This window comes from Sphaerodactylus townsendi, linkage group LG06, assembly GCF_021028975.2.
Source record: "Sphaerodactylus townsendi isolate TG3544 linkage group LG06, MPM_Stown_v2.3, whole genome shotgun sequence".
Classification (NCBI taxonomy): domain Eukaryota; kingdom Metazoa; phylum Chordata; class Lepidosauria; order Squamata; family Sphaerodactylidae; genus Sphaerodactylus; species Sphaerodactylus townsendi.
This window is the reverse complement of record NC_059430.1, coordinates 126,967,887-126,980,058: the sequence shown is the minus strand read 5'-3', so window position 1 is coordinate 126,980,058 and position 12,172 is coordinate 126,967,887. Positions and strand designations below refer to the sequence as shown.

At 50.1% G+C, this 12,172-nt stretch overlaps 1 protein-coding gene across 1 annotated transcript in view; it reads right to left on the bottom strand.

Moving 5' to 3' along the window:
- Positions 1 to 12,172, bottom strand: part of AXL (AXL receptor tyrosine kinase) — an 80,901-nt gene that overhangs the window by 8,728 nt on the left and 60,001 nt on the right. The window contains 2 exon segments of the mRNA XM_048499110.1: positions 9,928 to 9,985; positions 9,987 to 10,027. Of these exon segments, the coding sequence (XP_048355067.1) occupies positions 9,928 to 9,985; positions 9,987 to 10,027 (99 nt within the window).

Sequence of the window (12,172 nt, the reverse complement as noted above, 5' to 3'; positions counted from 1 at the left end):
AATGACAGCTGATTCTTCGGGACTACAGGGATCCTCGCCTTTGGTGAAGAGGGATGCCAGCAGAGGTGTCAAACTCCGCAGCCTCCCCTAGATGTTATGGACTGTTGCTCCTATCATCCCCTGCCAGGCACATGCTGGCAGGGGATGGCATATTGTTCACTGCCCTGAGGCCCTTCGGGGAATTTACAAGCTTAAAAAAAAAAAAATATAAATAAACAAACAAACAAACCCTAGCAAGAGAGTGGGGACAGCCCTGTGTTTGACCCCGGCTATAAACAACCTGCTCACCTGTAAGAAGTAGAACTCGCTTGCAAGTGAACAGATGCAAGAGTTTTGCAAAAGCAAAACATTGTTTCCCCTCTTTGTGATAAATGCCACAGAGCAGCAAAGAGTTTGCCGTTTACTGATTTTCCGTGGAGGCCCTCCTTTGGAAGAAGCATCCGAAGAATTTCAAACGTAAACAAAACAGTTCTGCGAGTCCAAATTTCTCACTGGGGAATCAGGGGATTGCTGGAGATTTGCAGCTGATACGTGGGTATGCAGGGGTCTGCAACCTGCGGCTCTCCAGATGTTCATGCACTACAATTCCTATCAGCCCCTGCCAGGGGCTGATGGGATTTGTAGTTCATAAACATCTGGAGAGCCGCAGGTTGCAGACCCCTGGCCGACTGTCGGGAAGGGAAAGGGCTCGGTTGGGGTTTGATGCCCTACGGCAGGGGTCCCCAACCTTTTTGAGCCCGGGGGGGACGTTTGAAATTCTGACACTGTGTGGAGGGCTGTCGCAAAATGCCACGGCTTAACTTTGGGACAGAGGTGGGATCCAGCAGGTTCTCACCAGTTCCCGAGAGTGGGTTACTAATTATTTGTGTGTGCCGAGAGGGGGTTACTAATTGGGTCCGCTTTTCCATCTCCACGCCCTCGCCTCTCCGAGAGGCCTACTGCCTTTGAACGTGAAGGTTCCATATAGCAATTGTGACTAATACTGTAACTCTCTGAACTGGGTTAATCCCTTCCAGGTACTGCAATTCATTGATTCTCAGCCTTTCGTACCTTTTATCTCACCAGTCTCTATCAAAGAACCTGTGTGTTTCACCATTGCTGTGTTCAGATTTGTGAGTTGGGGCATTTTCTATAATGTGATGATGATTTAGAAATGACCTGGTGCAAAAAAAATGTGGTAGGGTGGCCGCCCATGGGTGGGGGGGGGCATCCAACTCAGGTTTTGCCCAGGGCTCAGGTTTGCCTTGGTACGCCTCTGCCCCCTTTGCTGAGGGGGGGCTGGCGAGGGAACCTGTTTCTAAAAATTTTGGATCCCACCACTGCTTTGGGACCACGGTGTAGATCCTTGTGCTGTGGTGGCAGCTGCCACCAAAGCAAAACTTTTAAAAATCTGCACAGCCAATCAAATCTCCAATAGCTGATCAAAAGGCATGCTGGACAAAAGCCCTCCTTGGCCCCGCCCACTTCCTAAAAGTACATGATGGGGGGCAGAAAAGGTGTCCCACGGGACCACGTTGGGGGCACTCAGCTCTAGAGCCCACCCTTTGAAGCTGCCATTTTTCAGGGGTAGGGAAGATGTTAGAATTGTTGTTCTTATCAGTTTTCACTACATGGCCAATTGGCCATGCTGACAGAGGCTGATGGGAATTGTAGTTCCTGAACATCTGGAGAGCCGCAGGTTCCCTACCCCTGCTCCAGGCCAACGGATCTCTGAAGTTTGGAGATCAGTTCTAGTCTTGGGAGAACTCCAGGCCTCTCCTGGAGGTTGGCAGCCCTAGCTCTTCTAAATTGTGGGGGACACCAACCAGAAAAGGAGCCCGCCTCGTCCCCTGAATGTTTCCAAAGGAGGGGGGAGGGTGTCACGGGGGGGGAGGTCACGTGGGTTTTGCCAAGGAGAGAAAACGCCTGGAGAGAGAAAACGCCGACAGGTGGGGAATCCATTTCCCCCTCCCTTCCTGAGACAGAAGAACATGAGTCTTGTAAGGGTCTCGGCACGCGACGCAGGCTCTTCCAGAGCCAAACCGACCGCTAACGTTTGCCAGACGGAGTCAGACTTTCCATGTCTGACTCAGTTTGCCAGCGGCTGTTTCTGTTCCACCTTCTCAGATCTGGGGCACACATAGGACCAGCTGAGAGCCGAGAGCCGGGCCCGTGTGGTTTGGAACCCGGCAAGCGTTCTGCCCAATCTGTTGAGTCAGGCGACAGGTTCACGAAGGGGAAGACGGGGAAAGAGAACGACTTAATCAGAACCAGGGTTGGGAAGCCCAGGATACGTTTCCAAAGCAGACGTGGCGTAGGAGGTTAAGAGCTTGTGTATCTAATCTGGAGGAACCAGGTTGACCTCCTCGCCTGCTGCTGCCTGAGCTGTGGAGGCTTATCTGGGGAATCTTGTGCCAGCCTGTACACTCCCACACACTTCAGCTGGGTGACCTTTAAGCAATACAGCTTCTCGAGCTCTCCCCAGCTCCCACCCACCTCACAGGGTGTTTGTTGTGAGGCGGGAAGGGCAAGGAGATTGTAAGCCCCTTTGAGTCTCCTGCAGGAGAGAAAGGGGGGGATATAAATCCTCCTCCTCCTCCTCCTTCTTCTGGGGCCAGCCCAGAAAAGCCAGGGTGCTTCTAGGCACGCGTGGAGTCCTTTCTCTGCTGAGTGGTCACCGCTCAGCTCCTGCATGATTGGGTGAGGGACGGGTTTTCCAGCCAAGCAAACGTGTGGGTCAGCGCAGAGGCCGTGGGTCACATATTGCAGGGCCGCAACTCGCTCTGAGACATCAGCAACAAGACTGCTGAGGTGGAATGGAACCCGCACCTCAAGTCTGCTGGGCCAAAATGTATACCTTTGGCCAACCCGAGAGTCCCGGAATCCAGTCTTGTGATTTCCCCCATCACAATTTGGCCGTCACTTCTTTCTCTCCTGTTCCACTGCTTTTGTGTTTAAACAACATTTTCCTCTGGAAACCTGGACGTTCTGGATTCTCCCTTTTGCACTGGATCGTGTCTCTCGTTATTTATGATCTGCGGACCTTAATTTTGTTTTAAAAATACAGCTAAATATCAGAAAATTCTCTCTTCTTTTTTGTTTTACAGAACCAGGGAGCTGGAAAGGACCAAGCGGATACTCTAACCCAGTGGTTTTGAGTTTATGTTCCAGGAGGGGCCGGTGTTCCACAGAAGCGGAGCAGAGGTTCCTCGATGAGAAGAACAGCTTTGAAAGGCAGCTGGAAATGTTGAGTAGACGCTGGGCTTCACCCCGTGCAGGAACTGTGCTACTTTTCAGTTTGGGGCCCAGACTTCACGATGCTCATCCGAACAGAAGTTTCTCGGGGGACACATTCATGTAGAAAAGAGTGCTCCCAAGTGTAGGAAAATTTATTTATTTATTGATTGATTGATTGATTGATTATTAGTTTTATATACCGCCCTCCCTACTTCCACTGCGTATCTCAGTTTTGACAAAATATCCTCAGTTGCGCTACAGGGAGAGAATCAGAATTTAAAGAAAGCAGGGAGTATTGGGAAACTCGCTTTGGAATGGCGAACCAAAAGAGGAAGCATACACTCCAAATAAGACTTAAAACATAGGAAAAAATTAAAAGTGAATGTATCATGAGAAATCACCTTCCCCAACAAACTGTAACCTCCAGTTCCAACTCTCCAGTTCCAACCTCCAGTTCCAAAATTGAAAAGCAACTCAACGCCCCCTGCCCTGAGTTAGGATAACCACGGGGTGAACTGTAAAAATAAGTGACTCGTGCAGAGAGGCGTCAAACATGGTGCCCATGGGTTCCAAACTTTCCTGACTTCACCAGTGCTTTAGAAAGGAACAGATAGGGCGAGGCTTTTTCCCATCAAAACTTCCGACTGGCTGTGCAGATTGAAAAGCATCTGGTTAAACAGCTTCAGCCTGAAACGTTGAAGGGATACTATCTGTTATATGTTACCTGGCTCCCTGGCATTCTGGTCAGCTCCATTTCCTGTGGCCACCATTTTGTTATGGTGCCTTGGGCTCCGTGTCAGAATCCCAAAGGTGCCTGCAGGCTCAAAAAGATTCAAATTCCTGGACTAGAGAAGAGTCTGGCTTGTGGAGAGGAACCACGCAGTGGCGTAGGAGGTTAAGAGTTTGTGTATCTAATCTGGAGGAACCGGGTTTGATTCCCCGCTCTGCCGCCTGAGCTGTGGAGGCTTATCTGGGGAATTCAGATTAGCCTGTGCACTCCCACACACGCCAGCTGGGTGACCTTGGGCTAGCTCACAGCTTCGAGTTTTCAGCCCCACCCACCTCACAGGGTGTTTGTTGTGAGGGGAAGGGCAAGGAGACAAGCCCCTTTGAGTCTCCTGCAGGAGAGAAAGGGGGGATATAAATCCAAACTCTTCTTCTTCTCTTCTTCTGATCCCCAGTCTGGAGGCGAAAGAGATGGAGAGACAGTGGCCGAGGAACTTGCCCACAGCCGCATGAGGGACAGCTTGTGGCAGGGGCGGGAGTGAGGGGAATCCGCGCCTCGGGCACGCGGTGCACCCTGTGCCTCAAGCAAGCACACCCCCGCTCAAGCCGGCCACTGGCCACAACCCGAACTCCCTGACCATTTGCTCTTCCACAGGGCACGCACCCAGTGCGCTATGCGTCTCCCCTGTCCTCCTCTTTGGCGCCACGCTTCACTGGCTTATGTGCTGAGTCACCAACCCTGCAGCGCTTTGGGGTGCGGGGGATTGAGCCCTAGGGCAGTAGTGGTGGCGCAATCCCATGGGTGCATGCGCTAGAGGTGGCACTCAGAGCCCTCTCTGTGGGCACGCGCACACAGAGTTCGGAAAATCACACACACACACACACACACATATATCTAGGCTGGCCTTGCTTCTGAGTAAACCCTCCTAGGGTCATGATTCACCTATTCAAAGCATTGCACAGTTGCTTCACCAAGCTTACTCTGGAGTAACGTGGCGCCTTGGAGCAAACCGTTTTTTCTAAACTAAAACCTCAGTATTCAGGTTAAATTGCCATGTTGGCACTTTGCGATAAATAAGTGGGTTTTGGGTTGCAATTTGGGCACTCGGTCTTAAAAAGGTTCACCATCACTGCCCTAGGGGGAGTGCGTTTTACAAATTTAATAAATAAATAAATAGTAAATAAATAAGTAAAAAATAGAGTCAGCACGGTGCAGTGGTTAAGAGGGGTGGATTCTAATCTGGAGAACCAGGTTCAATTCCCCACTCCGCCACATGAGTGTCAGAGTCTTATCCGGTGAACCAGATTTGTTTCCCCGCTCCTCCGCATGAAGCCTGCTGGGTGACCTTGGGCTACTCCTGTTCTTCTCTTGAACTCTCCGCTTCCCACCTGCTTCACCAGGTGCCTGCTAGGGGAGAGGAAGGGAAAGAGCTTGTGGGGCCGCTTGAGGCTCCTTACAGGAGAGAAAGGAGAGGTGTGATCCAAACTCTTCTTCTTGTCGCCATTTTCTTCTCAGGTGGTCCACAAGGAAAACTAGTCACTGCCAAAAGACCTAAAAACAGCAGGCTCTCTACCCCGTTGTTCTTTGGCCATCTTTAGAGGAAAGCTCTCTGGATGTTTGAATTGGATTAGGGAACACCCCCCCCCCCACCCAATAATAATAACAATAACAGCCAAAAAAAGGAAGGGGTGGAAATGTTTGAGGGGGAAACATGTGCTGGAGCCTTTTCCAGCTCAGCTTTCCAAAATGTTTTCAAACTAATCCCAGCTGCGCTCGGAGGAAACTTTTTGACTTCCTAAGTGAAGATGAGAAGGAAACCGGCCCCAAAATGAGCAAAACAGGCGCTTCTGCCCAACGCTCCTTCACCCACGGAGATGGCGGAGGGACTCTGACCAGCGGGGAAAAAACAACATTGAACGAAAACTTCTTAGTCTTTCATGTGCTGCCAGAGGCTTGCCAACCTCCTGGGGAGACCTGGAGATCTCCTAGAATTTTGACCAACCTCCAGACGACAGAGATCATTTCCGTCTGGAGAAAATGGCTGTTTTGAATGGGGGTGGTGGTGTCTATGTCATTATACTAGGCTGACCAGACGTCCCGCTTTTGGCGGGACTGTCACGCCTTTAAACAATTTGTCCCGCGTCCCACGGGTTCTTTCCATTGTCCTGATGCAGAGGCTGCCGCACTGCTCTTCTGGGGCGCAAGGCAGTGCGGCAGTTCTTCGCACGCCCGCTGCAGGAGCCTGTCTTCTGGGCTTGCCGCTTGCCGCCTCTAACCCTAACCCTAACCTCCTAACCCCTGTGACAGGGCGAACAGCAAGCCCTCCCAGAAGGGTAGCTGGCTTGTGGTTGAGCGCCAAGACGCTGCAAGGCCGCGGGGTCAGCTTCCTGTCCCGATTATATACCTTGCTGTGGCCCTCCCTACTTCCACAACCCACCCTCCCTTTGTACTGTATGAACTATGAGCAGTTGTTTTACCCCGTCAAACTCAGGATCATAGTACTGCACAGTTTTATCTGTATTTTCTCTTGATGCCTAATAAAGGTCTTTGAAGTTTGAAGTTTGAACCCACCCTCCCCAGGCATCACCCCTTAAATCTCGAGGGATTTCTCAACCCAGAGTTGGCAACCCTACATCCTGTTGGTTAAAAAAACAGCCTTATTTGTCCTGCAATACGCAGTCAACCATTCGAAAGATACCTTGGCAGAAGCTACGCACACACGGGGAGTTTGTGACCATTTAGGTTGCGTGCGAGATGCATTCACCTCCCCAGAGATCTCGCAGCTGGAGACCCTCCTGTGTTCTCACATTCAGTGGGTCAGTTACTAAAGCTGTAGGTCCCAAATTCGGCTCCCTCTTAGCACCTCACGCCTCCCAACGTTTTTATGGCGGTCCCAAAGGGACAACAATATCCATTTAATTAATTGAGAACAGCGATAAGGACGTTTTCTGGGACCGGGACCAGAAAACAGGGACTGTTGCCCGGTTCGCTGAGACATCGCAGCAGTGGAAATAACGTCACACGAACAATCGGTCCACTTATGTAATTCAAAACGCTGCTTTCTCCGGATTGTGCACCCTAGCGTATGTTTTCTGCACCTTCAGTTTCTACAAGGCTTGCTCTTGGCCCAGGTTTGGAAAAAAGACATGGGTTAGGTGAGACAGGCAAGGGATGCGTTAACAGGCCCTTGGGCTCCCTAAAATCTGAAATTCATAGTTACCAGAAACAGGAGGCCACATTCTCTAATGTGAAACGCAGCCCTCCTCTTGTCCTCCTGCTGCTGAGACCTAGAACTTCCTTCTAAAAAACCTGCTCTGTGCAACCTGTGTTTTTCCCTACCACTGTTCAAGCAGTGGTGTAGCAAGAGGGGGCACGGGGAGGCTAGTGCCCCGGGCACCACTTTCCAAAGTCATGTGGAGGGCACACCCTCGCAGGATGTCCCCTGTAACTCAAGGCTCCTATGCTGCCTGGGACTCCTCCTCGTGACTCCGTGGACCGCTCTTTACCCCATATGTCCCGACCCTCCTCACGGGCAGAGGCCAACCTGTACTGGTGATCCCTGGCTCTCAATGATGCGGCTGGCTCTCCACCCGGCCCGAGTTTCTTTACAGCTTGGCCCCAGCCTGGTGGAACGCTCTTCCGCCAGATGTCCGGGCCCTGCGGGATCTTAATGAGTTCCACAGGGCCTGTAAGACTGAGCTGTTCCGCCGGGCCTTTGGAGAGACTAGCCGCTGATGGCCCCCCCCCCCTTATAACATCAAGTGGGATCCTACTCTTCCCCTGGTTTTAAGGAATTGATAGGTAGGTGCCATCTTTATGTTGATCTTAATAATGCTGCATTTTAAGGAGGTAGGATTTATTTTTTAGAGCCTGTATTAACTGATATTTAATGGATTTCAATCTGATATATGTGCTCTAATTTACATATTGTTCACCGCCCTGAGCCCTCCAGGGGAGGGCGGTATATAAACCTAACCAATAAATAAATAAATAAATAAATAAATATGCCATGCCCCCAAACTCCCCACGGAGTTCAGGGCAGGAGCCCAGATGAACGCTGACCAACAGGGATTGCCAGGCTTCCAAACTTCACATGGGACTCGGTAGTGGAACTCCATGTGGGGTGCAGACGAATGCAGAGGCTCATGAATGGGGGCTCACTCTGCCCCCAAACTACAGGAACAGCTCGTGTCTCTTCAAGTCACACCTTTTCCATGGAATCAGACCTTCCTCGTTAGCATTTTTCAAACTCTTTGAACTTGCTCCCCAGTGCTACCTGGATCCCCAACCATTGACCAATGCCAGTCACTGAACGTGTGGTTATTGTTATTTGTGCATCCACATCCCTAGGGTTGCCAACCTCCAGGGGGCACCTGGAGATCTCCTGCTACAGTTGGTCTCCAGAAGGCCAAGATCGGTCCCCCCACCACCATGAGAAAATGCCTGCTTTGGAGGGCGGACTCTATGGCATGATATGCTGCTGATGTCTCTCCCTTCCGCAAGCTCCACCCTCCCCAGGCTCCACCCCCAGAACCTCCAGGAATTCCTCAACCTGAAGTTGGCAACCCTAAGGCCTGCCCTGTCTCAGCGTGAGGATCTGCGTGAGGATCTGTGAATTGTGGTACTGATCTAGCAGCAGTGTTAGAAGCGGAACTGAATTGAACTTCTTGGACAACTGCATAAGCGAGATGCAGCATGGCGTAGTGCCGTGGTGGCGAACCTGTGGCACTCCAGATGTTCATGGACTACAATTCCCATCATCCCCTGCCAGCATGGCCAATCGACCCATTGTTCTCCACCACTGGTGTAGTGTAGTCAGTAGGAGCGATCATATTCCAGGATCATATATTTCGCCAGCATGGCCAATTGGCCATGCTGGCAGGCTGAGGGGGAATTGTAGTCCATAACATCTGGAGGCTAAAGGTTCGCTAATACTGGCATAGGTGTCATTTCTCCACAGGTGGACTACAGTTTTCGCCATACCCTGCCAGCATGATGCTGGCAGGGTATGATGGGAACTGTAGTCCATAACATCTGGAGGGGCGCGAGTTTGACACCTGTGGTGTAGTGGTTAGACAATCTGACTAGGATCCTGGAGACCTCTACATTTGAATGCCCATTCGCCCTGGGAGCTTGCTGGGTGCAGAGGTGTATCTAGGACAGTGATGGCGAACCTTTTCGAGACCGAGTGCCCAAACTGCAACCCAAAACCCACTTATTTATCGCAAAGTGCCAACACGGCAATTTAACCTGAACACTGAGGTTTTTGTTAAGGAAAAACGGTTAGCTCTGAGGCACGTGTTACTCGGGAGTAAGCTTGGTGGTAGTCGGTGGCTTTGCTTTGAAGCAAACGTGCAACGCTTCAAATGGGTGAATCATGACCCTAGGAGGGTTTACTCAGAAGCAAGCCTCTTACATGGTGACAAACTCTGTGCATGCGTGCCCACAGAGAGGGCTCTGAGTGCCACCTCTGGCTCCCGTGCCATAGGTTCGCCATCACTGATCTAGGAAAAATGGAGCCCAGAGACAAAATCTGAATTTTCCACCCACCCACCCACCCACCCCCCAGGCGCCCAGGTCTACTTGGATAACGAGTGTTTTTGAATGTTAAGGATCGTTAAAGTAAGATTCGATATCATCATATTTCTAGATTTCCTCGTTTCTAAAGAAGCAGGAGCGGATTTGGGATAGCAAAATGGGAACCCAAAGAGAAGAGAGGAAGGAAAGGAGAGGCAGGAGGGGGAACCCGCGCCCCAGCTGTCCACATTGGTGCCCAAAGAATGCCAGCTTTTTCATGCCACCTGCCTCATTTTGGACATGAAATTGCTAAGAAAACAAAGGTCTTGAATCAAGTTGCAACCAAAACCACCGGCTGTAACTGCCTGACTGATGGCGATTCCCACCTGACCTATTTGGCCCAGGGTCCCTTCTCATTCTTGCACCCTCCAGAGTCTTCTCTATGGCTGGCTGCCAAGGTAACGCACCTTCTCCTCGAGGGTTTCCCAGGGCCACCTTTGTGGCTTATCGATCATCACGTCCCAAGCAGCTTCTCTTTCAGCTCCTCGCTAATCCCCAGGCCGTTCACTGCAGGGAGAAAAGGTGGTTACGGAATGTGCACACACACTCCACACCAGAAGTGGAGCTGAAACCTGCAAGGGCTTCTCTCTGGCAGTGATCTGACTAGGCTATCTCTATTGTTAAACAACTCGGACCCTGGTCTTTGTGAAGAGATCGCCAATTTCATTGTGGAGATAGCTGAGAGATTCCTAGGTAGAACGTATTTGTTGTGCCTTTCCCTCGCGGGGCCTTCATTTACTATGAATATATCAATACCTCAAGCTGGCCACATTATGCAATGATACTGGTATTCTGTGTCTAATAATTGAGCTTAGTGGGAACTGAAGATTTTATGTTTCAGCTCACTGTGCATTTTTTTTTCTCTAACTAGTAGCATTATTTATCCCATGCTATAAATTTGGGAAATCTATAACACTTTACTAATCAGTCCACTTCTCAATGTGTCAGAAACAAGTTCTTTTAGAAAGTCCAACCTAAGACCCCTGATAACCAAACCCAAGCAAGTGCAGAGGACTTCTAGAAAGATGTTGCAATCTCATTGTCAGGTGTCACTTTTTTTAGGTATTTATATGAAACAAGGGTGCCCTCCAGATGTCATAGATTATGTTCTTATGTCATCCCCTGCCAGCATGATGCTGGCAGGGGATGATGGGAACTGTAGTCCATAACATCTGGAGGTCTGCGAGTTTGACACCTGTGTTTTATATGAACTGTAAAAAAGTAAGCACTTGTGGATTGTAGCTTTTGGTGATCACGTTTGGGCTTCATATTGATAAGAGCTGGAATTACAAACAGAACTCAGGGGAACAACTTGTACGTGTATATATTTGATGCATTCTAGTTGTTTTTTAAAATTGATAAATGTTTTACTGTAATTTACAATGCCAATAAAGGCTTTACTATTTAAAAAAAAGTGAGAGGGATGTGAGATTAGAAGGCTAGGTTTTTATTCCACACATTTTTTTTAATTTTAAAGAGTCTCAAAGCGGCTTACAAGCACATTCCTTTCCCCTCCCCACAACAGGTAGGTTGCAGTGGCATAGCGCCAACGGGGTGGGGGGCGCAAAGCCCTGGGTGGAGCCACGGCAGAGGCATGGGCCAGCCGTGGCAGGGATGTTCCAGGGCGGGCGGTGCCGCGGCAGGGGCACAGGGTGCGCACTTGCCCCAGGCGCAGTTTCCCCATGCTCTGCCCCTGGTAAGAAGAAGAGTTTGGATTTATATCCCCCCTTTCTCTCCTGCAGGAGACTCAAAGGGGCTGACAATCTCCTTGCCCTTTCCCCCTCACAACAAACACCCTGTGAGGTAGGTGGGGCTGAGAGAGCTCCGAGAAGCTGTGACTAACCCAAGGTCACCCAGCTGGCGTGTGTGGGAGTGCGCAGGCTAATCTGAATTCCCCAGATAGGCCTCCACAGCTCAGGCGGCAGAGCTGGGAATCAAACCCGGTTCCTCCAGATTACATACACGAGCTCTTAACCTCCTACGCCACTGCTGCTCCAGGTAGGTGGGTCTGAGAGCAGAAAGAACTGACTGGCCCAAGGACACACAGCAGATTTCATCTGCAGGAGCAGGGAATCAAACCCAGTTCTCCAGATTAGAGTCTGCTGCTCTTAACTGCTGGCTTTTGCCACAGTTGAGGACAGCAAAGCAAGTCTGGTATCTAAATGCAGTTGGAGAAGCAGTGGAACAGAGTTGGTCCTCCTCGTGACTTGAACGAGGGTAGCTCATCTTTAAAGATGGGAACCTCAGGAACCGGTAAGTCAACAAGGAAAGCTCATCATCCCCAACTAGCATGTTTTCCTGAAAATAAGGCAGTGTCTTATATTAATTTTTGCTCCCCAAGATGCGCTATGTCTTATTTTCAGGGGATGTATTATTTTTCCACTCCACAGCTGCATGCTCTGGTGTTCTGTTCGACGAGCATGCGTCCAAACAAAAACTTTGCTACATCTTACTTTCGGAGTAAGTTTATTTAGCACTTTAGCAAAACCTCTATTACGTCTTATTTTCAGAGGATTTCTTATTTTCGGGGAAACAGGGTAGCTTTCAAACTAATTTCCTGACTGGCTCAGAGCTCTAAATAAGCTTTTTCAAGTCAGGCCAACTCTAACCACAGGCATTCCAACGTCGACCCGTAAGCTGGGGCCTCCGAAT